Genomic DNA, 26,847 nt, shown 5'->3' on the forward strand with positions numbered 1-26,847 from the left:
ATTCCAGATCTGTAATCGCACGCGGTATGGCCGCCATCCTGTCTTCCACCCCAGACACTCTGTCCTCCACATGTGTCACTCTTTCTCTCAGGGTCTGCATATCCTGCCTTATGAGGCCTATATCAATTTTCACCTCCTCCATCTTATCGGTCAGCGAGGTCTTGCATGCTGATATGGCTGCCAGGAGTTTGTTCATCACCTCTGTCGGAGTAGGTTCCGGTTCTGTCTCCTCCACCACCGCTGAGGAAGATGTCGACCCACCAGGCGTCTCATTGCCCTTTGAGCGCTGCTGCAGGGAAGCACGGCCGCCATCTTTGATTTCTTCCCGGACATAACTCTGCAGCTTTTCCGCGGCCGTTTGACCTCTCGTGGGGCCCATAACTCCACTCTTACCACCCGACTGCTGCCTGGATCTCCGGGACGTAATGATGAAGGTAAGGAACGATCAGGATAGTCACAGGATCAATATAGCACGGAACCACAGCGGAGCTCTCAAGTCATGCGACTGCTCCCGTTGCGCGCCAAGCCACGCCCCCCATAATCATCAACATTAAAAGAAAAAAATGCTGGAAATAGATCACTCTGTGTGTAATGAAGCTATATAATATATGAGTTTCACTTTTTTAATTGAATTACTGAAATAAATTAACTTTTTGATGATATTCTAATTCATTGAGAAGCACCTGTAAATGAAGCATAATCACTGTATAATGAAAAATTGTTCAACGTTGTGGCATTCAGACGCAGTTGGATAAATGTGGTATTGCATTGTGTCCATTCAAATAAATGAATTCTCCAAAGCGGGAGCTGCTTTTTGCAGAGGCTTTCTTTACCCCAAGTGACTAATATAGAGTAATATACTATAAAGTAAATAAATATACTTTTCAAATAAAATAATATAAAGTAATATACTATAGAGTAATATAATATGTAGTAATATACCATAAAGTAATATACAAAATAGTAATATACTTAAATAATATAAAGTACTATACTATAGTGTAATATAATATAGAGTAATATATTATAGAACAATTTAATAAATTGTATTAGAGTAATATACTAGATAGTAATATGATATAAAGTAATATATTCTTTATTATATACTTATCTGCAGTCACTTTTCTGGGAAAACAACAAACAACTAGTGCACAGACTCTCAGACCGTGGAAACCGATACATGCCTCTAGGTGACACTTTAATGGGATGGCTGGCGGATAACTTGTACTTTTGCGGATCAAGCAGTCATTCAGGTTAGACAACCATCAAGGTAGAATATATATTGTATAACTTGTGATAATACCTGAAATGATGATCTATATTTTGTTACAGAGCTGAGAATTTACTGTACAATACAATTCCACTAATTAACCGTAATTTTTATCCGCAATTACGGATCCGTAATTCCGGATAAAATACTGATCCATTCATTTCTATGGGCCACGGACACCTTTCCGTATATTTACAGGAAAGTGATCGAGCCGTAGACATGACCTGCAAAAAAATAGGACATGTGCTATTTTTTGCATTTACGGACTCCTATACAGTACTTTATAATGTGAGCCTGGTGCGCAAATGCGGGTGACAGTCCGCGGCCTGTCCGTGCCGTAATCACGGACCGTACCGTAATCACGGACCATACACACGGTCATGGCTGTGTTCAGGGGGCCTCAGAGAAGGTTGTGAGTGGTAAAGCTCAAATTGTATTTCCTAAATGAGCACTGAGACCCCCACCAATCGCTAGAACGAAGCAGCTGAAGCGCTTGTGTGAGCGCTCAGCCGCTTCGTGTCTGTTTGGCTTTTTCCGGAAATAAATGTATAGTGTACAGACTCAATAGAAAGTCTATGAGCCCGTACTCCGAAACATCGACTTTCCAGAAAAAGCGCTTCAGCTGCTTCGTTCTAGAGATTGGTGGGGGTCTCAGTTCTCGGACCCCCACCAATCAAAACTTCTGACATGTCACTATGGCATGTCAGAAGTTTGTCAAACGTTTAGCTACACTTTAAATAAAAGTTGTGACATTTCCCAAAATATACTTTCTGTATTGATTTGTTACAATTTCCAAGATCTCTGATTGCAGTCATTGAATAAGACATTTCATTGTTTACTTCCAGAGAATGAAAATCTGTCTGAAGATGTAATCGACACTCAGGTGCTCAGTACATTGCAACTGCAACAAGCCATACACCCTTGTCACCATCACATGCAGAGATCCTAGGCTCAATACAAAATCTGTAACAAGGCCCTCCAACATGCATGTATTTATTTCACAGGTCTCCTCTTATGTAACAGAGGGACCATTGAGCCTCCTTAGGCAATAGTTCCTAGGTGCAACTGCAACTTCTACACTTCATACAGTATATTTTCCCTAAAAATGCACAAAGTGAAGGCATAATAGACACAGTGATGTCACAGTACAAGAATAATAAACACAGTGATGTCACAGTACAGGAATAATAAACACAGTGATGTCACAGTACAGGGATAATAGATAGTGATGTCACAATACAGGAATAATAAGCACAGCAAAGTCACAGAACAGGCATAATAAACACAGTGATGTCACAGTACAAGAATAATAAGCACAGCAAAGTCACAGAACGGGGATAATAAACACAGTGATGTTACAGTACAGGAATAATAAACAGTGATGTCACAGTACAGGGATAATAGATAGTGATGTCACAATACAGGAATAATAAGCACAGCAAAGTCACAGAACAGGCATAATAAACACAGTGATGTCACAGTACAAGAATAATAAGCACAGCAAAGTCACAGAACAGGGATAATAAACACAGTGATGTTACAGTACAGGAATAATAAACAGTGATGTCACAGTACACGGATAATAGACATTGATGTCACAGTTCAGGTATAATAAACCCAGTGATGTCACAGTACAGAGCAGGGGCGTAATTAGAAAAGGCTGGGCCCGATAGCAAACTTTTAAATCCCACACACACACCCTCAAGAAAGAACATTTACTAGCTCATTGTAATAGTTAAGACATTGTGGTGGCTGAAGCCCAAATCTGTAAATGCATCAGCAATGCCCCCAAATAATTTGCTACGTCATAAACACCAATGTATATATGATAGTTTACCTCTCAATGACACAGTCATGCACTTACCAAATAATACCACTACACAAGGGCCAAATAATACATTGACACCATGAACACATATATATGTACCAATACAACCAATAAATATCACCATATAGTGGGCATCTACCAGTTCTACACTGGCGCTCTGCAGAGTATTATCACGCTGTGAATACAGTACAATGGATACATTATAATTACATCCAGCGACTCACAGGTGACATCTTCTCTGATTGGACTTGTTCACATTCCCTTTTCTCTTCATCCGGCCCAGACTGTAATGACTTCTCCCGACAATGACTTATAGAATGAAAAAAATCATATCTTTTACGACCATACCCATATATTATCTGAAAGCAGACAACTGGCACATGGTGAAAATGCCACCCAGCACTTTACATTCATAAGTGCCTTCATGCAATTTTGCATCAAAGTGGAACGTTTTGTAAAAAAAATATTTCAAAATTAATGTTTGTGGCTAAATCTGACCCAATCAAAGACTAAGAAGTACAACATAGAGTTCACCATGTGCAGAGTGCATACATACTAATGTCTACATGCAAATATCTTCACATAATTACTAGAACTGAAGAGACCAGAAATTCCCACGATCCAGATGTCTGTAAAGATCTGAGTCCCAAAAATGGTCTCATTAGGTGCAGGGGGGTGATTAGATAAGCATCTTCTCATCTACTCCTCCTTAGGTAGAAAAAAAAGACCCAATCAAGTGTGACAATCATAGCGCACATCTCATTGGTGAGTGGCGGGGGGTAATAAAATTAAGAAAAGTTCCTGTATCACCCCGCAAAGGGGAGAGATGACAGTGACAGGCTGTCTTCTTTCTCCCTGCTCTCACTTGAGGCTTCTCCTCCCACCTCTCCCCTACAGAGACACATAACCAGGAAGTAACATTTTTCATCCTGCTCTCCAAAATCAAACGATTGCTGTGTCCCAAATATAGTACCTATAACTTTATGGTTCAATAGTTTTTATTAGAATTTTCAAGTATAACAAAAAGGATCATGATCAATAATCACATAACATCATATGCATATAACGAAAGTTTACATTGCATTTTTTCATCTTCGTGTACATACAATATGTTTGTTTGGAGTGTGACAATTGATCAACCGAACAAATGCCAATCCGGCATATTCAAAACAAATACAACAAGTACAACATTAATAATAACTTAACCGGTGTATATATGGGTCTTCATGCTATTCATTTCACGTACCTATAACTTTAATCCTGGTGTCATTTGAAAGCTAAGAATCTTTAGTATGACAAGATATATGCTCTATACCTTATATTCTAGTCATGGTAATTGTTAGGAGTCATGACATATTACATCCTTGGAAGTGAAAGGGTTAAAGGTCCTTATTAAGATACAATATAGTATAGTGACAGTAAGAGTATTTTGTTATTGCCCCACCTGCCAAGGGTCACATAGAAAAGGATAACTAGCCAGATGAGGTATAATGGCATGCTGCCAGTGAAATACACTGAAGTATACTCACTCTGTATCACTGCAAGCTGATCTTTCCAATCAAAGGATCCAGTAGATGGGTAGAGAGGGGGCTTGATCCAGCGGTATCAGTAACATTTGGCCTATCGTTAAACTGTGACAGCCATATTGATTATCTCCAGCTTTTCCATAAACAAATATAACAAAGAAACAGCTAAATAGAAGACAAGTTAAAGAGGCTCTGTCACCAGATTCTCAAATCCCTATCTCCTATTGCATGTGATCGGCGCTGCAATGTAGAGAACAGTAACGTTTTTTGTTTTTTTAAAAACGTTCATTTTTTTTCATTGGAAATCTCACAGAAAAGATTCAGAAGTGTCAGGATTCTGAGTACACATGACGTCCAGGCTGGAGGTCATGTGTATTCATTATCAGGACACTTGTGTTTTGTGGCTGCACATCGTTCTAGTAAGCACACTATGTGCTGTGTAAATGAATGGAGAGGAGTGCATGATGCTGATTGGTCACTGATTGGTCAGCATCACACAATACTATTCACAACGCCCAGTTAATAAAACAAGTAAACACGCCCAGTTAAAAACACAATACACGCCCAGTTGGACATACGAAAAAAAACACGCCCAGTTGTCCATTTAAAACCTCATTTGCATATATATATAAAATAGCTCATAACTTGGCCAAAAATGAACGTTTTAAAAAAAAACAAAAAACGTTACTGTTATCTACATTGCAGCGCCGATCACATGCAATAGGAGATAGGGATTTGAGAATCTGGTGACAGAGCCTCTTTAAGGACTTCTATTTACAGGAGATGTTCTTTAGTTTCATCAGGTTTTCCCTCAGCGCAAAAAAATAGCCATGTTATTGCAATAATAAGATCTCTTCTAACATAAGATGACTCATGTTACTGCAGGTATATAAGTACTACTACTAATGTATATATAATATCTCTGGCTTTAGGATTTGACTACAACTCTTGTCCAATTACATCAGAGTGTGAACACAATGCGGAGGAGTCTTTCTGGAGATTGGCTTCTGTTACTGTAAGTTGTTCCAGGGATCATATATGATGCCCCGAGGCAAAAATTGGAAAAGGTAGCAACCTCATAATCAGAGGTGTAACTTGAAGCTGTGGGGCCCCAATGCAAAATCTATAACAGCACCCCCTCCTACCATATATAATTTTCATGCGGCTGAGGGGCTTTTGGGCCTGGGTGCAATTGCTACCTCTGCTTCCCCGATAGCTACGCATCTGCTTGTAATATACCCTAAGGCTCGATCTATCTCCTACCATTAATCGCAGGGCTCATGGGGGGGGGGGGGGGGGGGGCAATGGTGAAGATGTAGAAGACCAGGAATTAAACTGTGCCCATTTGACAAATATAATTTGATCTAACATTTCCATCATATATGTCAGTGGCTTTATATTCTATATTTATAAAGTGTGTACATACTAAACCCCCCAAATGACCCATCATAAATAACATACAAAACAAGGTTGTATGACAAAATTCTGTGGCATGTGCCATACTTTATTTAAAACAAGCTTTACAGTTTGGTGACCCAACTGATTGGAGAACCCCACAAGCTGGGCCGGAGCCCGACTGCCCTCTGGCCCCACCTACTTGCTGCAGCTAATCCCACCTGCCTCGGATGCCTACTGCAAAAGCCATCGATGCCACCACAGCTCCGCCAATTCCACTATAGATTTAGTCTCCCTGTATATAAAAGTAACGCTGTTAGTCCCCTGGCTCCCTTTCCTTATAGACCCCCTTTTGACTGCCCCCATCTATCTCTCCTCCAATGCCACATGGCTATTTTCCTGCCATTCTACCCCTAGACACCCTGGTGCCATTTAGTCCCTCCTATGGTTTCTTTCAGGAATGGTAAAGGCCCTTTTACACTGGGCGATTATCGGGCAGACAAGCGTTCATAGAACGCTAGTTCCCAATAATTGCCCTGTGTAAACAGGGCAGCGATCAGCAGATGAACGAGCAAACGATCCATCATCTGCCGGTCGTATCATTTTAAAAAGTGAAATATTGTGTAAACAGAAAGACGCTCTGCCGACATGATAAAAAAATGTATGGGGACGAGTGATCGGAGTAAAGACCGCCTCTACCCATCCATAGCTCCGTCTGACCAGAGCAAACACGTCTCGTTGATCGGTGCTCGCTGCACCGGCCCAATATCCGCAGGTGTAAAAGGCCTTTTAGACGAGTCGATTCTCGCTTGAATAATCGTTAGATTGAGCAAAAGTGATCAATCAGCCTAGGTGTAAACACTGCAAGCGATCGAACGATTAATGATGTATCCTTCGTATATTGACGATCGCATCGTTTTGAATGAGAGTAATATTATTGTTCGTCATCACTAAATGAGCAAGTTTAAACAGGTATCGTTCATCTTTCAGCGACAAAGCAGGTGCAAATGTACAAAAAGAAGCCAGACAAGCGACCTAAACACCGATCACAATAATGACTATTTCAATGATAATAGATGCAATTAAATAACGTAACGACTCGCTAATGAATCGCTAATCGTCCGATCGTTACAATTTCTTGGCTCGTCTAAAAGGCCCTATAATTTCAATTTAATAATTTTGTAATTTCTTGTTTCTAAATTAGACCATGATTATATGTAGAATTTCTTGGATAAATGTATTTTTCGCACAATGCTACACTAATTTAAAGAGGACCTGTCACCTCTCCTGACATGTCTTTTTGGTAAATGCTCCCCAAGAAATAACAATTCTGTAGCACTTTTTCTCAGAACTCTACTGCGCACTGTTCCTCGCTTATTCCTCCTGTAAATATATAAATAAATTGACAGCTACATCTTACCATTCCCTTTGTCAATAGGATGTATCCCTTCATACTCTGAAACTGTCAACACTGATATTTTCAGTGTCAGAATGTGCAGGGACACATTTTATTAACAAGGATATTGGTAACACCTAGTTGTCTTTATTCATACATTTTCAGGAAGAATAACAGAGGAACGGCACAATGTAGCGTTCTAAGAAAATATGAACATTTTTAGTAAGTATTTACTAAAACAGACATTTTAGGAGACATCTCTTTTTTAATATGAATCCCAGTGATCTGACGTTTTTATGTCTTCATTACATTTTTAGTATGCTAAGCACAGCATGGGTGAAATACAGATCATGCTAAATGGATCCACGCCAGGAGGTGGATTCCCAGTGCCCAGGTAAGAAAAAAATTTTACTTTTAGTTATGAATAGGTTTAGAAACAAAAAGTCTAAATCATCAAAGATTAGACCAGACATCAACCATGTCTGTGGCTCACGCCATTAAATCTGCTTAGAAATAAAGGAAACTATAGTCGTAATGATTGAAGGAGCATTCAGAACAATAATTATCACAAGAACATTGGATCCAACCAATAGAAATAATACAGATTGTTGTTGTCAGATATGAGTATTCTCAGCTTTTGAAGAAACAGATATAACCAAGAAGCAACTAAATATAATTTTTAACAACTTAGGCTTCGTTCACATCTGCGTCAGGACTCGATTCATGGGTTCCGTCGAACCTTTCCGTCAGGGGAACCCATGAACGGAATCCAATATGAAACAAACATATGGTTTCCGTTTGCATCACCATTGATTTCACCATTGATTTCAATGGTGACAGATCCGGTGCAAATGGTTTCTGTTTGTCCCAGTTGTGCAAGGGTTCCGTTGTTTTGATGGAATCAATACTGTAGTCGACTGCGCTATTCATTCCGTCAAAACTGTGACAAACGGAAACCATTTGCACCGTCCGTCACCATTGAAATCATTGGTGATGCAAACAAAAACCTATGGTTTCCGTTTGTTTCAGTTTGGATTCTGGTCTGATTCACGGTAAGCTCCGACAGAACCCATGAACGGAGCCCAGACGCGAAGCCTGAGAAGGTTTTTCGGTTTAAGGTTAATTATGCTTAACGGGGTTGTCTAAACATTTTTTATTGATGGCCTATCCTTAGCATAGGCCATCAATATCAGATCAGTGAGGGTCCCGGCACCTGCGCCGATCAGCTGACTAAAGGGGCCTCGGTGTTCATTGCCGCAGCCTCTTCAGAGTTTACCAGGCACAGGGATTCACTTGACTGGGACAAGAACTGCAATCCCAGGCACAGCCGCTCCGGATGTGTATGGCACTGTGCCTGTTAACAGTAAAAAGGCCACGGCCCCTTCAGTCAGCTGATCAGTGGGGGTGCCGGAAGTCAGACCCCCACCGATCCGATATTGATGGATAGGCCATCAATAAAAAATGTCCGGAGAACCCCATTAATCGGTGTATAAATGAAAAGTTATACAACTTTCTAAGATACTTTCAATTCCTCACCATTTTCAAGATATTTGTTTGCCGTCAGTGAATGACAAGACTCTTCAGAGGCTGCAAACGGTATATAGCTAGTCCTGCTCTCAGAAGTAGATCCAATTGTATCCAGTGTAGGCAATGCTCTGTGAGCAAAATATATCAGCAGTAGCTGCACAAATCTCTCTGGTAGTTTTCTACAATGTATCAGTCGAGTCGAGGTTGTGAAGCTCACAGAGCATTGCCTGGAAACAAATATATTCACCTTTTATCTGTATGTATGGGTGTGCTGCCTCTTAATTTAAACAAGTGTTCTCATTTGCTGACAGCAAACTAATATCTTGAGAATGTTGAAAAAAATAAACACAATGGGGGAATATTTCAATGGGTTTTCTGCCATTGTCATATTTGCACTAAAATTTGTGACTTTTCACTGATCTCGCCACTTTTTAAATGTGGTAAGAAAAGTGGGTGGGATTTAGCGGAAGGCATGGCCTCCCGCGGACCGACAGAGTTACCATCATTTATGTAAGAAATTGTTGTAAATGATGGACAGCCAAAGATGTGGCTCATTTCATGTCGACGTAAGTCTATATACACCTTTGATCTACAATTGTTTTTTTAATAGAACAATGTTTTAGGTTGTTTTAAAGAGGCTCTGTCACCAGATTTTGCAACCCCTATCTGCTATTGCAGCAGATAGGCGCTGCAATGTAGATTACAGTAACGTTTTTATTTTTAAAAAGCGAGCATTTTTGGCCAAGTTATGACCATTTTTGTATTTATGCAAATGAGGCTTGCAAAAGTCCAAGTGGGTGTGTTTAAAAGTAAAAGTCCAAGTGGGTGTGTATTATGTGCGTACATCGGGGCGTTTTTACTACTTTTACTAGCTGGGCGTTCTGATGAGAAGTATCATCCACTTCTCTTCAGAACGCCCAGCTTCTGCCTGATCACTGCTGTGACGTCACTCACAGGTCCTGCATCGTGTCGGACACATTGGCACCAGAGGCTTCAGTTGATTCTGCAGCAGCATCAGCGTTTGCAGGTAAGTCAATGTAGCTACTTACCTGCAAACACTGATGCTGCTGCAGAATCAACTGTAGCCTCTGGTGCCGATGTGTCCTCGCTCGTCTGACACGATGCAGGACCTGTGAGTGACGTCACAGCAGTGATCAGGCAGAAGCTGGGCATTCTGAAGAGAAGTGGATGATACTTCTCATCAGAACGCCCAGCTAGTAAAAGTAGTAAAAACGCCCCGATGTACGCACATAATACACGCCCAGTTGGACTTTTACTTTAAACACGCCCACTTGGACTTTTGCAAGCCTCATTTGCATAAATACAAAAATGGTCATAACTTGGCCAAAAATGCTCGTTTTTTAAAAATAAAAACGTTACTGTAATCTACATTGCAGCGCCTATCTGCTGCAATAGCAGATAGGGGTTGCAAAATCTGGTGACAGAGCCTCTTTAAGCAATGGTGGTTTACTTTAATGTTTTTGTTTTTTTACTTTTTAACATAGAGCTTTTCTGTGTCCTGTATATATACAGTAGAAGCTTTATCTTACTGTCAAAGCCAGCCGGACACACATGATCCAGCGAATAACGATTACATCTATCTTCATGAACTTAGATGTGGTCGTTATTAACTGGATCCTGCATGTCAGAGACAAGCAGGACCCGTTTTCAGTCAAACTGTCAGTCCTGCTGACCTGACGGAATGGGCTTTGATGGCAAGATACAGCTGTATACAGGATACATTGTAGCTGTATCTTAAAAAGTAAAAGATTTTTTAAAATTAAAAGTCAATTAAAAAGTTGTTTAAAATCACCCCAAAAATTGTTTTAGCAAAAAAAAATGTCTAGTTCAAAGGTGTACAAAGTCTTGAAGAGTGGGGTGTGAAACTCCAAAAAGTTGTACAACTTCTCAATTATACTGATTAATATGTCAAATCAGAAAAATCCTTTAATGATTTATAGTCACTGGAGATTTGTATTTACTTTATGAGGAAATATTTATATTTATATAAACTTTGTATAATTAAAGATATTTTTAGTTAGTTTTGCTTATTTTTTTTAAAGACAAATGGTCATAACATCACAACATTTTATAATATCATTTTCTTTATACCCGATGAAGTTTTTTAGCTGACTTTGAAATTCCAAATTTTCAAAGAGACAAAGTTTCCAGCATCAATATTTGGGTGATGGATGAAATTGGTGGATTGAATGTGTAAGTACAATAAATCTTTAAAGGCTCTGTAAACCTTTTAAAGGGATTATTATTATTTTTTTTAATAAAAAGGTCAAACAGTGTGTTTGGAGAAACTTTATAATTAGTTTTTATTAAAAATTATTTCTACTTTTTAAGATACAGCTGCTTTGTATTCTCTATACAGAGCAGCTGTATCGTTCGCTAAGACCTGAATCCGTCAGTCCTGCGAACCTGACAGGTTCAGTGTCAGCGGGTCCTGCTTGTCTCTGACATGAACTTAGATGAGTACAGGTGGATCCTGCGTGTCAGATACACGCAGGACCCGCTTTCACTGAACCGTCAGTCCCGCAGACCTTATGGGAACAGGATTCAGCGAACGATACAGCAGCTCTGTATAGAGAATACAAAGCAGCTGTATCTTAAAAAGTAAAAATAATTTTTCATAAAAGCTAAGTATAAAGTTGTACCAATCACACTTGACCTTTTTATTAAAAAAAATTAAAATCCCTTTAGGGCTTCTTAAATTCCTGTTCCCATTCGCGCTCAGGGACCGAATAGTAGGTCATGGAGTAAATACAGCGCCATTTTCCCACGGTGCGTTCATGAGCTGTGATAACTGCTGTTTCCAACAGCAGGCTGTCACAGCTCAATGTGCAGGGACCAATCGTGATGGTCCTGCCTCGGCGAACGCTGCTATTGGTTAGTCAGTGACTAACCGGCAGTGACAAAGAGTCGTATTGTCATCAAAGAAGGCTGTGCAACTAGACTTCCGATCCCCCGGCAGGGCTATAAAAATATATCAAAATCTCAGAATCAGCGCGACGGGGGTCCGGAATGTATATAAGCGAGTGTACTCACATACTGCAGTGACTACACTGCTAATCATCTTTGGTCCCCACATAACCCCTTTAACTCCTTAACTAGGGATGTTGGTTTTAACCTATTCACTAGCATAGACCACGGGGGTTATCATTAACCCTTTAGATGTACCCTATTGGACCACCAGAGACACAATATTTTGTCTTGTCAGGGAGTCCATAAGTCGGATGCCCTGATTTACCTGGACACTGTATGCAATATATGTATCTTGAGTTTTATAGTGTCTAGAAACTATAGAAACTATAAAACTATTTATCTGGATGCCATATAGCATTATGCCTGCTATATGACTAATTATTTGGGCGCTATATGGGAATATTTATCTGCCCAGGTCCCTAACTGCCCCTCTCACGATCTACAAAGGCCTCAAGAGAGCTCTGCAGACCACGTTTTTTTTTTTTTTTGTTTGCTGCTTATTGTGAGCTAATGAGTAATGTTGCCTTCCTGTGGCCCCACTCTCTATTAGACTCTGTTCACACTTCATTTTTTAATTACATTCAGGGTATGTCCCGGGAAATCTCCTGCCTCATACATCAAATATATACTTAGTGCCCCATGCACCCAGTGTAAGCCCAAATTGCATCCGTTGGCATATGCTGGGCCAGTAGTGCTTGGCATACCTTTTTTTTCCGCTGTAAAGAGTAGTCTGCTGATCCTTCCTATACAGAGGCATGCAGTAAAAAAAAAACGTATACCACATGGGAGCCTATTGTTGGCATATGCCACTGTATGCCTATACATTGGCATACTTTGCAGCCTTCTGTTGGATATATACATCAGGGGAATACTCCGATGTATACCTCAGACTGTAGGAGAAAAACTAAGTATGACACACTGCCTGTCCTGCCACCCACCCTGGGCTGCCGCTGGATTTGTAAGTAATTGTCCCATGGCTGCCCTGCCACAAAAGTAAATAAATAAATAAGAATAAAAACTATAACATTTAAATCATTGGTGCCACGTGGTAAATACAGCCATGTCCTCATGTATACAATACACAGGCACAGACAGGACATCAGAGTCTGCTTTTTAATATTAGACACATATAGGACAACACAGTCTGTTCAGTGCATGGATTTCTGTATACAATTTAGGTGTCTATCGTCCCAACTGGCCAAGAGTTCGTGCCCAGGTGGTGCCTGTTGGCCAATAAGACCAAGAGGCAATTCGATTTGCATACAGAGCATGTTTTAAAGAGGCTCTGTCACCAGATTTTGCAACCCCTATCTGCTATTGCAACAGATAGGCGCTGCAATGTAGATTACAGTAACGTTTTTATTTTTAAAAAACGAGCATTTTTGGCCAAGTTATGACCATTTTTGTATTTATGCAAATGAGGCTTGCAAAAGTACAACTGGGCGTGTTGAAAAGTACAACTGGGCGTGTGACACGATGCAGGACCTGGGGAAGTGACGTCACAGCGTGATCTGCCAGAAGCTGGGCGTTCTGAAGAGAAGTGGATGATACTTCTCGTCAGAACGCCCAGCTAGTAAAAGAAGTAAAAACGCCCCGATGTACGCACATAATACACGCCCAGTTGTACTTTTACTTTTCAACACGCCCAGTTGTACTTTTGCAAGCCTCATTTGCATAAATACAAAAATGGTCATAACTTGGCCAAAAATGCTCGTTTTTTAAAAATAAAAACGTTACTGTAATCTACATTGCAGCGCCTATCTGCTGCAATAGCAGATAGGGGTTGCAAAATCTGGTGACAGAGCCTCTTTAAATCACAACACACCTGCTTATGTGATTTACAGCGTGAATCTAAAAAGCTGACCGGGTCCCTTTAAAACAACTGTGTAGTGGAACCGTCACTTTAGATAAGATGTCAAGGCTGAATAACTGTATTCAGCCTTGACATCCCCTCTCTAGTAGGTTCGAGCAAGCCGGCAGTAGCCATGGCGACATTTATTGCTGTGACTTTAAGACTACCGCTTCCCTCCAGTATGAATATGGGAGGAATTGGTAGCTTACGACCATGTAACAGACGTGCGCAAATGTGGAATGTGCGGGAACAGCTGGTGACTACTCTAAAGCGGCAGTCTAAAAGAGAAGCCACAGACGAATGGAGGCAAGATGAATATTATATTTTCTAACCCACCAATGTTTAAACAATCCTATGGGGGGCACAGAATGATTGTCCAGTAAGCGGACTAGACAGTCGCTTAAAATACAGATCCAGAAAACAGGTATTAGCTCTTTGATACATGTGGGCGTCCCTCAAAAGGGCATTTGCGTCAATGAGAGAGGCTTTTAGAGGCCTGAAGGTTGTTTTATCCGGACTTACCAGCGGGGCTCAACCTGGATCTTAGGCACGATGCCCCCCTGGGCTATGGTAACATTTTTAAGTCGTTTGTCCACCTCCACATCTCCACGTATTGCCAGCTGTTGGTGATGAGGTATAATGCAGTGGCTGTTCTGATACCGGGCAATCCGAAAACATGATCTCCACAGTCATATACTCCATCACAGCGGCTGGGAACACTGGAGCATCGGCACTGAAAAGTCTGCTATAATTAACTTTTTTCAGAAAGTGGTGGTGTATACGGTCATCTTGAAACTTCATCTGCTTTTGCCTCTGCACCTTTCTATTTTTGACATGTCCAAAAGGAACTGCATAAAACAATAACCCAGAATGAGCAGAGCAGGCGGCCACCATTTATAGCCAGTTTTGTTCTCTGATTGGTGGAAATCCAAGTCAGCAGTGTGACCTCACAATCAGCATGACTATTACTTCATTGGTGGCTCTATATGGGGTGGTGCTGCTTTTTGATTGGTGGAAATCCCAATTCAACCTGAATATTAACTCAGGGGCTGTTATATTTGGTTTAGCTAAGTGGTGCTTCCCTCTGATTGGTGAAAATTCAAGTGAAGGTCGTGACACCACAGTCAGCATTACTTTTACTCTGGGGGATGTTATATTTGTTTCTCCCTACCAGACATTAGTACACAATGTGTATTTGTTTGTGTGTGTATATAATATATATATATATATACTGTCACGGCGCGGGGTGTGGACCCACTGGGCCGTACCGCGTAGTGGGGTAGTAGCTGGCCAACAAGGTGCAAAACAATGTCTATAGTTCTGAACGGGTACCTGAGGCAATGTAGACAGTGGCAGGAACACGACTTGGCTTTCACAGCAGGTGACACCGCGGATGCAGCGGGAAGACACGATTTGGCTTTCACAGCAGGTGACGATAGCACAGGATGCAGGCAGCAGGAACAGGTAACACTGGGAACTGGAAAACACTGGGAGACCTTTAGCAAGACAAACTAGGGTATACAATAACGCTCAGGCAAGGAACCAGTGGGCAGAGCCCCTCTTTATAGTCCAGCAGCCATTTGGGCTGATAATTGATTTTTGACAGCTGGACGCGTACTGGCCCTTCAAGGCCGTGCACGCGTGGGCGCGCGCGCCCTGCGGGAAACAGCACGAGGACCCGGAAGAGAGTGCCGGCTTCTGCCAGGAGGAGGAGGACGCCGAGCAGAGAGATGTCCATGGCTGGGATCGACAGGAGGTGAGTTAGAACGGCGACCCCCGGCCATGTACGTAACAGTATCCCCCCTCTTACGCCCCCTCTTCTTGGGACCAGAGCGGGAAAGAAATTTCTTCACGAGGACAGGGGCATCGATGTTCTCCTCTGGCTCCCAAGACCTCTCTTCTGGACCAAATCCCCTCCAATCCACCACGTAAAATGTCCTGCCTCCTACTTTCTTGGTGGCCAGGAACTCCCTCACTTCGAAAGTTCCGGTTGAAGCGCCAGAAACCACTGCGGAACTAGGAGTCCTGGAGTAGCGGTTCAGAATCACGGGTTTTAGCAAGGAGACATGGAAGGAGTTAGGGATCTTGAGGGTAGGAGGCAGTCGAAGCTTGTACGACACAGGATTGATCTGCAGCAGAATCTCGAAGGGTCCAAGGAACCTGGGAGCAAACTTGCAAGATGGCACCCTCAGCCGGATATTCCTGGAAGACAGCCAGACCTTAGTACCTGGAAGAAACTGGGGAGGTTCTCGTCTTCTAATGTCTGCCTTTCTCTTCATGCGGTCCACCGCCAGCAGAATAGCAGATCGTGTCTGCTGCCATATTTGCAGAAAGTTCCTGAAGGTAGAATCGGCTGCAGGCACCTGAGACATAGTAGAGCCGGGCAGGGGTATTCGAGGCTGTTGGCCGTAGACTATGAAGAACGGGCTGGAGGTGGTGGACGCACTGGTATGGTTATTATAAGAGAACTCCACCCACGGGAGCAGCTGCACCCAGTCATCATGTCTTCTGGAAACAAAGTGCCGTAGGTAGTTCTCCATAATTTGATTAATCCTCTCAACTTGTCCATTAGACTGAGGGTGGTAAGCTGAGGAGAAGTCCAACTTTACCCCGAGTAGGCCGCAGAGTGCTCTCCAGAACTTAGAAGTGAAATGGACCCCTCGATCCGAGACAATATGCAGAGGTAATCCATGCAAACGGAGGATGTGTTGCATGAAGAGATCAGCCAGTCGAGCGGCAGAAGGCAGGCCAGTCAGGGGAACAAAATGAGCCATCTTTAAAAAACGATCCACCACCACCCAGATCACACTGCATCCCGCAGAGAAAGGCAGATCTGTAACAAAACCATAGCAATATGCCGCCAGGGGACCTCGGGCACAGGCAGTGGTTGGAGCAGACCGGCTGATCTGGAGTGGGCACCCTTGTTGGCTGCACACACCATACAGGAGGAGACAAAGTCTATGATGTCTTTCGGCAGCGTGGGCCACCAGAACTGACGGGCAATTAGGTCTCGGGTCTTACAGGCACCCGCATGTCCTGCCAGCTTGGAACTGTGACCCCAGCGAAGGATTCTTCCTCTGTCTGCCAACCGTACGAAAGTTTTTCCTGGAGGAATGTCTCTAACCTGCAGAGGGTTGACAGAGTAGATGCAGGAAGGATCGATAATATTCTGTGGGAACTCCACAGTGTCCTCTGTCTCAAATGACCTGGACAAGGCATCGGCCCTCACATTCTTGTCGGCAGGTCGGTAGTGGAGTTCGAACCGGAACCGTGCAAAAAACAATGACCATCAGGCTTGACGAGGGTTCAGTCGTTGAGCCGTCTGTAGGTAGGTCAAGTTCTTTTGGTCCGTGAAGACCGGGATAGGATGAGCTGCACCTTCCAGTAGGTGTCTCCACTCCTGCAGAGCCAGCTTGATGGACAGTAACTCCTGGTCCCCAATCGAGTAGTTGCGCTCTGCAGAAGAAAACAACTTGGAGTAGTAACCACATACCACCGTCTTGCCTTTCGAACCCCTCTGGAACAATAGAGCACCGGCACCAATAGAGGAGGCGTCCACCTCTAACAAAAACTGCAGGGACACATTAGGATAGTGCAGAATGGAGGCAGTCGTGAAGGCTTTCTTTAAGGTTTCAAATGCGATCTCCGCCTCTGGAGTCCATACTTTGGCATTCATACACTTCTTAGTGAGGGTGGAGATGGGGGCTGTCAGAGAAGAGAAGTTGGGGATGAACAGTCTGTAGAAGTTGGCGAATCCCAGGAAGCGTTGTATGGCCCTTAAGCCTTGGGGACGTGGCCACTCCAGGACAGCCTTGACCTTTTCAGGGTCCATCTTGAGACCCTGATCAGAGATGATATAGCCCAGGAAGGGTAGAGACTTCTCTTGGAACACACACTTCTCCAACTTGGCGTAGAGATGATTCTCTCTTAATCTAAGCAACACCTGGCGGACATGGCCCTGATGAGTCACAACATCTGGGGAAAAAAATCAAGATATCATCGAGATACACCACAACACAGACATAGAGGAGGTCACGAAATATGTCATTCACAAATTCTTGAAATACTGCGGGAGCGTTACACAGGCCGAAGGGCATGACCAAATATTCGTAGTGTCCATCACGTGTGTTAAAGGCAGTCTTCCACTCGTCTCCCTGACGGATCCGGATTAGATTGTAGGCCCCCCGCAGGTCAAGCTTGGAAAATTTTTTCGCCCCCGTATACGATCAAAGAGCTCAGAAATCAATGGCAAGGGGTACCTGTTCTTCACCGTGATCTGATTGGGACCCCGGTAGTCAATGCAGGGTCGAAGGGATCCATCCTTCTTTTTGACAAAGAAAAACCCGGCTCCGGCCGGGGATGAAGACTTTCGTATGAAGCCCCTCTCTAGATTCTCTTTAATGTAGGCCGACATAGACTGGGTCTCTGGAAAGGAAAGGGGGTATACTCTACCGCGAGGAGGAGAAGAGTCAGGAACCAAGTCGATAGGACAGTCGTATTCTCGATGTGGTGGCAATATCTCTGCCTCCTTTTTGTCGAAGACATCGGCGAACTGAGAGTAACAAGGAGGTAGCCCTGTCAATGACTGAGGTGAAGAAGGCTGGGATGGATGGACATGGCCCAGACAGCGGTCTAGACACTTGGGGCCCCACTGAAGAACCTCTCCAGAGTTCCAATTCAGGACTGGGGCGTGAAGACGGAGCCAAGGCAAACCCAGCAGCACGGGGTTGACGGCCTTGGACAGGACATACAGAGAGATGAGCTCGGAATGAAGAGCTCCCACCTGGAGTCTCAACGGCTTGGTCACAGACAATACTGGGTCAGGCAAAGGCAGTCCATCTACCGAGGCAACGATCAATGGTCTCTCCAGCAAAACAGTAGGCAAATGAAGAAGATCCACAAGGTCCTGACAGATGAAATTGGCTGCGGAGCCAGAGTCCAGGTAGGCAGAGACTGGGTGAGGTCTCTCGCCAGCGACAATGGTCACAGGAATAAACAGCTTGTACGAGAATTCTCTATCAAGTGCAGTAGCTCCCAGGGTTGTCTCTCCAACCAATCCCAGGCGTTGGGGTTTCTTAGGCCTCTGGGGACACAGACGCACGACATGGCCAGCGAGGCCGCAATACAGACAGAGTCCAGAGGTGCGCCTGCGTTGTTTTTCCTGATCAGACAGTTTAAGCCGATCCACCTGCATCGGAACCTCGGGCGCAGCAGAAGAACAGGGCAAGAGGGGTTGCTGGAAGTTGGGCGCCAGTCTAGGAAGCCGTCTCTCTTGAAGAATCTCTTGGGATCTCTCTCTGAGCCTTATGTCCACGCGGGTAGCCAGCAGAATCAGATCATCCAGGGCAGCTGGGAGATCTCGAGCAGCCAGTTCGTCTTTGAACTCAGGCGATAGGCCATGCCAGAAGGATGCAACCATGGCCTCATTGTTCCAGGACAATTCTCCTGCCAGAGTCCGGAACTGGATGGTGTATTCGCCCACGGAGGCGTCCTCCTGACGCAGGTTAAAAATAGCAGTGGCTGCCGATGAGGCTCGTCCAGGCTCCTCAAATACGGAACGGAACAACCACACAAACCCCAGGAAGTCTCTGGTCACGGGTCCCTGTCGTTCTCAGATTGGATTCGCCCACGCCAGGGCCTTGCTGGCGAGTAGGGATACAATAAAGGCGATCCTGGCTCCGTCCGAAGGAAATGCTTGGGCGTGCAGAGTGAAGTGGATTTGGCATTGGTTCAAGAACCCCCTGCACGAACTTGCGTCTCCATGAAACCGAGGTGGCAATGGCAGCGAGAACCGAGAGTCCGAACTGGAGCTGCCAGGAGGTGTAGCAGGAGGGTCGATTGGAGGAGTTTGACTAGGAGCGATGACGGAAGAAACTAGCGCACCAAGATACTGTGCCATGGAGTCTACTGCCACAATGAGTTGATCCTGTCGCGCTTGCAGATCCTGCAGGTCCGCCTGCATGGCTTGGGAGGATGACAGGCTCTTGACTTGGCCAGCGGGGTCCATGGCCTAAGCATACTGTCACGGCGCGGGGTGTGGACCCACTGGGCCATACCGCGTAGCGGGGTAGCAGCTGGCCAACAAGCTACAAAACAATGTCTATAGTTCTGAACGGGTACCTGAGGCAATGTAGACAGTGGCAGGAACACGACTTGGCTTTCACAGCAGGTGACGCCGCGGATGCAGCGGGAAGACACGACTTGGCTTTCACAGCAGGTGACGATAGCACAGGATACAGGGTACAGGCAGCAGGAACGGGTAACACAGGGAACTGGAAAACACTGGGAGACCTTTAGCAAGAAACACTAGGGTATACAATAACGCTCAGGCAAGGAACCAGTGAGCAGAGCCCCTTTTTATAGTCCAGCAGCCATTTGGGCTGATAATTGATTTTTGACAGCTGGACGCGTACTGACCCTTCAAGGCCGTGCATGCGCGGGCGCGCGCCCTGCGGGAAACAGCACGAGGACCCGGAAGAGAGTGCCGGCGTCTGCCAGGAGGAGGAGGACGCCGAGCAGAGAGATGTCCATGGCTGGGATCGACAGGAGGTGACTTAGAACGGCGACCCCCGGCCATGGACGTAACATATATATATATATATATATATATATATATATATATATATACAGTCCAACGGTAGATGAATACAGCACTCCAATGGTTTCCAGAAAATCAGGCCATGTGCTCGTCGCCTGGGGGCGAATCAATTCCCCAATATCCAAATAGAAAGAAGCATAGAACACAGCAACGGCACCAGGACTTCAGAGTAGATTTAAAGCAAAAGTGGATTTATTCACCTCAGTAAAGCAACGTTTCGGTTCAACAGGAACCTTTCTCAAGCCATAGCAAACTGAACAAAGTGTCAAATATTTATAGGAGGAGTATACATAAATTGACAATAAAACAATTAAATGCATAATTCCATCAAAACATGTACAAAAGTGTATACCAATATTATAAAAAAGCATTCATGGGGTACACATAATTCCTCCACTGTAAAGCATATAAGGGCAATGCCGTATGTATAAAAAGTGTAGTGATAATCGTAAGAAACACTGTAAGTAGGGGCAATTTGAGATGATTGGAAGCAGGCAGAAGCTAATTATAATTAAGCAACAATGTACTTACTGTAAAACGTTCGGTCATATAGAAGATAGAGAAATGCGCCCGACACACTCGTGTGTGTCTACTGCGCATGTCCGAAGATGGCGCCCACACCGGATATATCAATTAAAAGTTTTCTGGGTTTATGGAAATAGTTACATGCATGTAGTTTGTAGTATGGTTAAAAAAAAAAGACATATGTCCATAAAGTTTAAAGGAACAGTGTCACGAAAAAAAATATTTTTTACATCAGTTTGATTTTAGTGTTTTATTAAAAACTTTTATATTTATTTGTGTGTTACTTTTTTTTATTTTTTAACTTTTTCTTCCCTATGGGGGCTGCCATTTTTTTTTCCATTTCTGTATGTGTCGATTAACGACACATACAGACATGGAATACGGCACATACAGTCCCATAGTGAATGCGAACGGGGCCCGTTCCATCCACTATGCTGTACGCCGTCTGTGTGGGAACGGCGCATGCGCCGCTCCCACACAGTCCAAGTTGAACTGTGCGACGTCCAGCGCCATTTTCCTGTGGACCGGAAGTTGCGGCTGGACAGTAAGATTACTACTTCCGGTCGCGGCTTCCGGACTTGTGCACTTGGAGCGGGAGGCAGCAGACGGAGCGGACGGACCGGAGGGAGCGGCGGCGGCTGGAGCAGGTAAGTTATTTCTGTGTATGTAAGTGTTTTACTGCGTGTTTACTACTGTATGTAAACCTACTACACTGTGTGTTAGCTCAAAAAATGGCGACACACAGTGTAGGAGGTTTGACCGTTCAATCCCCTCGTTTCTCCCGGCACTAGCCAGGATAAAGCAGGGGGGGATTCTGAGAGCTCACTAGAGCGAGTGAGTTTTCTTAAATTTTGCAGCATAAAGCAATGTGGTTGCTTTACCACATGCAATGCTGCAATTTTGGGAATTGCTCCATCTAGTGACCAGCACTGGGAGATATTATAAATTAGAATCCAATTTATAATATTTCCTGACTCGTGAAAAAAATTAAAAAACTTAGAACAATGTTTAACAGGTTCCCGACCGCTGGCCGTATTTATACGGCCAGCGGTCAGGGTCTCTGAAGTCCGCCGTATAGACTATTTACGGCGGCACTTCAGAGACTGTGCACGCGCGATCGCGTGCACACAGCTCTATGCCCTGGCTGTTGCTAACAGCCATGGGCACTGGGCAGAATGTCAGGGGCCAATCTTTTGGCCCCTGAACATGTGATCGCTGTGACAACCAATCACAGCGATCACATGCATTTCTGCATATAAAACAGTGTGCACGCGATCGCGTGCACACAGCCCTGTGCCCACGTTGTTACCAACAGCTCTGGGCACTGGGCAGAGTATCAGGGACCAATCTGATGGTCCCTGAACATGTGGTCGCTGTGAAAACCTATCACAGCGACCACATTTGTTTTATTTTGTCTTTTCTGGCAGTAAATCTCCTGCCTCTTTTCTTCTCCTCAAACATTGTTTGAGGAGAAGAAGAGACTCGGGAGAATTGCTGCCAGAAGATTACAGTTACAGTTACACAAAAATACAGTTACACTATAAAACATTCTCTGTATAGATAGATTTCTATCTATCTATACAATCTATCTATCCATCTATCTTTTTTTCTATCTATCTACCTTTCTTTCTTTTATTCTATTAGAATAGGCAGGTAGGGAGTATATAATTATATATATATCCACATATATATAATATATATAGCAATAGCGGTTTATTTTTTTGTTAGCGGTAGTGTAAATCTATATACCAGTTAGTGTTAGTGTTAGTGACGTTATGGCGAGGAAGTTGTTTAGCGCCGAGGAGGCATACGCCATGCTGTGGTCTGAGTCGGAGACTCAGGTAGTGACGATGACGGCGTCACTTCAGGTTCATCTTCAGGGGACGTTGTCCCTGACGCAGTTGAAACTGCAGAACATGAAAGCGCAGGGCCAAGTAGCGCTGTAGCACGGGACAGCCTGGTCCCTTCAGTCCAGGCTCTTGTATGGGCACCTGCCCCATCTTTTGGGCCTAGAATCCACGGATTTACTGCCACTCCTGGCATAACCGTGGACAATACAAATTCTGTCCAAATGGATTACTTCCATTTATTTATAACGGACGACATCCTAAATCAGATTGTCCACGAAACAAATTTATATGCCACTCAATATATAAGGCAGAAACCTTCATCCACCCATGCCAGAGATTGGACGCCCACCAATTTGCAGGAATTAAAAAAAAATTTGGGGCTCACCCTAAATATGGGTATTGTCAAAAAGCCCTCCATTAGGTCTTACTGGTCAACAAGACCCGCCCAAGCCACCCCAGTATATTCTGCAGTAATGCCCAGGTCTCATTATGAGACAATAATGAGGTTCCTCCACTTCAATGACAACGCACAGGCCCCCCCAAGTACCGATGCAAACCGGGATCGGTTGTTCAAAATAAGACCGCTAATAAATTCCCTGAATAATTTATTTCTGCAACTTTAGACCCCTGAGCAGAATGTAAGTGTGGACGAATCCCTCCTCAACTTTCATGGCAGACTTAGCTTTCGCCAATATCTACCTTCCAAAAGGGCAATATATGGCGTTAAGCTCTACAAATTGTGTGAAAGCGGGTCAGGATATACCACCGCCTTCAGAATTTATGAAGGGCGGGACCGCACAATAAATGTTCCTGGATGCCCCCCTGATCTTTCCACCAGCAGTAAGATCGTGTGGGAGATAATGCAGCCTCTGCTTCACAAGGGGTACCACCTGTACTGTGATAATTTTTATTCGAGTGTGCCCCTGTTTAGGCATTTGCATGCTGCAAGGACTGGGGCATGTGGTACCATGCGCAAAAATCGAATTGGTTTTCCACAGCAATTAGTGGGGAAGCGCATGGTAAAGGGGGAATCCTGTGCTTATGCATCTGAAGAATTGCTGGCGGTCAAGTTCAGGGATCGCAAAGACGTGTATGTGCTAAGCACGATTCATACCGCAGGAACAGTGGCAGTGAGGGAAAGAGGGGCAACATCGGACAAGCACAAACCAGTGAGCGTGTCCGAATATAACAAGTACATGGGGGGGGTGGATTTAAGCGACCAGGTTTTACAGCCCTATTTAGTAAAACGCAAAACTAAAACCTGGTACAAAAAAGGTGGCCATTTATTTGTTACAGGTGGCCATCCACAATTCATTTGTGCTCTACAAAAAAAACAGAGGCAGAGACACATACCTGGATTTCCAGGAAAAAATTATTGAAGGCCTCATTTTTGATGTTCAGGACACCCGAGAATGCCCCCAGTCTGAGGATGTCACGCGACTGACTGAAAGACACTTCATCAGTCGGATTCCCCCAACACCAACCAGAAGCAACCCCCAGAAAAAGTGCCGCGTCTGCAGAAAAGACGGGCACCGCAAAGATTCCCGATATTTCTGTCCTTCATGTCCCTCACAACCAGGCCTGTGCATTGAGCCATGTTTTAAAAAATACCACACTGTTCTGAATTATTAGATTTTAGTTAATTCGTTGAAAATATATTTGCCCTACATTACGTTTTTATTTTTCCCCTGATTTTACTCCAAGGGTGAGGGAGGGAATGGGTGGGGGGTGGATGTCATGTTTGCATATTCTCTAAAGTTCATCTGCTGGAGAGCTCCATTTGCATAAACCTGCAATTTCTTATTTTAGAAAACCCCAAAAAATAAATTCCCATTATACCCCTAGATGAATATTTTGGGATTTCTGCTTCAAGAGCAGATATTTTGTGTTATAGAAACTCTGTTGAGTTTTGTAAAACCAGCTTTGAAAAAAAGCGATTTGTGAAATAAGCTTCTTCTATCGTCCGCCCTCCTACTTCTCTATGTGATAAATAAGACACACATATTTGGTATCCCCATGCACGGGAGAAGTGGAAGAATGTGAAAGGAGATTAATTTTGTCCGTGGTCTATACCGTGTGTGAAAAATACTAGCCTAAACTGACGCATTTGCTAAAAAATAGCTGATTTTTTTTTTTGTTCCATCTTATTCAAGAAACTTTCAGAAGAAAACTGGACTTGCTAAAAATATGATAAACCCCTTGAAGGAAACCTTGTGGGGTCTACTTGTGTGAATGAAGTAATTTATGGGGTGATTCTAATGTTTCAGCAGCATTAGGTCCCCCAGAAAAATGTATGCGGCTATAAAATCAAATGCAGAATTCCTGGACCGAAAAGGCCAAAAAGCCTCCTTTTATGCCAAGCCCTGGCACATGCCCGCACAGTGAATAAGGCTCACATATTAGGTATCCCCATGCACGGGAGAAGTGGAAGAATGTGAAAAGAGATTAATTTTGGCCGTGGTCTATACCGTGTGTGAAAAATACTAGCCTAAACTGACGCATTTGCTAAAAAATAGCTGATTTTTTTTTGTTCCATCTTATTCAAGAAACTTTCAGAAGAAAACTGGACTTGCTAAAAATATGATAAACCCCTTGAAGGAAACCTTGTGGGGTCTACTTGTGTGAATGAAGTCATTTATGGGGTGTTTCTAATGTTTCAGCAGCATTAGGCCCCCCAGAAAACAGTATGCGGCTATAAAATCAAATGCAAAATTCCTGGACCGAAAAGGCTAAAAAGCCTCCTTTTATGCCAAGCCCTGGCACATGCCCGCACAGTGAATATGGCACATATATTTGGTATCCCCATGCACGGGAGAAGTGGAAGAATGTGAAAGGAGATGAATTTTGACCGTGGTCTATACCGTGTGTGAAAAATACTAGCCTAAACTGACGCATTTGCTAAAAAAGCGCTGATTTTATTTTGTTCCATCTTATTCAAGAAACTTTCAGAAGAAAACTGGACTTGCTAAAAATATGATAAACCCCTTGAAGGAAACCTTGTGGGGTCTACTTGTGTGAATGAAGTCATTTATGGGGTGTTTCTAATGTTTCAGCAGCATTAGGCCCCCCAGAAAACAGTATACGGCTATAAAATCAAATGCAAAATTCCTGGACCGAAAAGGCCAAAAAGCCTCCTTTTATGCCAAGTCCTGGCACATGCCCGCACAGTGAATAAGGCACACATATTTGGTATCCCTATGCACGGGAGAAGTAGAAGAATGTGAAAGGAGATTAATTTTGTCCGTGGTCCATACCGTGTGTGAAAAATACTAGCCTAAACTGACGCAATTGCTAAATTCTTGCATTTTTTTCCAATTTTGCCCACTTTAGAGAAAAAAATAAAAATGATATATACTGACAAATGCCACTAATACAAAGCCCTATCTGTCCTTTAAAAAGAGTGTAAAATTCAAAGATGAACTTTATTCACCTGCAGAGTTATAGTCATCTAAAGAAGCGCATAGCAAAATTGTCAAATTTGCTCTGGTCATTTAGCTGTAAAACAGCCTAGTCCTTAACCGGTTAATCACCTATACACTAATTGTTTAACTAAAAAAAAAAAAATTTTTTTCTAGCGTCACATTCCCCTTAAGCGAGGGGAAGAGAGGGGAAAGTGTAAGGTCATTTTAGAAGTTTGTTTTCCCCCGGGGCTTCGCCATCCATAAGGCGAGGCAAATTAACCTCTTAGGGACCAAGCCTACCTTTCCATTGATGTAGCTGTATAACGGAATGTTTCTTGCGGGATGAGATGAAGCTTTTACTAGTACCTTTTTGGGGTACATATGATTTATTGATAGGTAATCAACTGTTATTATCATTTTGGTTTTTGGGTGGGGCGGGGGGGTAGAAATAAACACAATAGTATTGCAGTATATTGTGCAAGTGATCCAAAGATCGCTTATTCAAGTCCCCTGGAAGGAATAATAAAAAAAAGTTAAATACAGTTAAAAAGTACTTTTTAATATAGAAAAAAAAATTTGTCATATTAAAAGTTACAAAAAAGCCTTTTTACCATTTTCCCCCAACAGCAATGTAAAAAAAGAAAAAGAAAAATAAATTAACATAACTGCTGTCGCCGCATACGTAAAA

At 43.4% G+C, this 26,847-nt stretch overlaps 1 protein-coding gene across 1 annotated transcript in view; it reads left to right on the top strand.

Annotated features, from left to right (window-relative positions):
* The window catches only part of LOC142755208 (ADP-ribosyl cyclase/cyclic ADP-ribose hydrolase 2-like), a 106,501-nt gene that overhangs the window by 70,974 nt on the left and 8,680 nt on the right, over window positions 1-26,847 (top strand). The window contains exons 5-8 of the mRNA XM_075860479.1: window positions 1,118-1,253; window positions 5,557-5,639; window positions 7,733-7,809; window positions 11,064-11,156. Coding sequence (XP_075716594.1) covers window positions 1,118-1,253; window positions 5,557-5,639; window positions 7,733-7,809; window positions 11,064-11,156 — 389 coding nt within the window. The remainder of the gene's footprint in view (window positions 1-1,117; window positions 1,254-5,556; window positions 5,640-7,732; window positions 7,810-11,063; window positions 11,157-26,847) is intronic.

The sequence above is a fragment of the Rhinoderma darwinii genome, chromosome 1 (genome assembly GCF_050947455.1).
Source record: "Rhinoderma darwinii isolate aRhiDar2 chromosome 1, aRhiDar2.hap1, whole genome shotgun sequence".
Taxonomy (NCBI): Eukaryota; Metazoa; Chordata; class Amphibia; order Anura; family Rhinodermatidae; genus Rhinoderma; species Rhinoderma darwinii.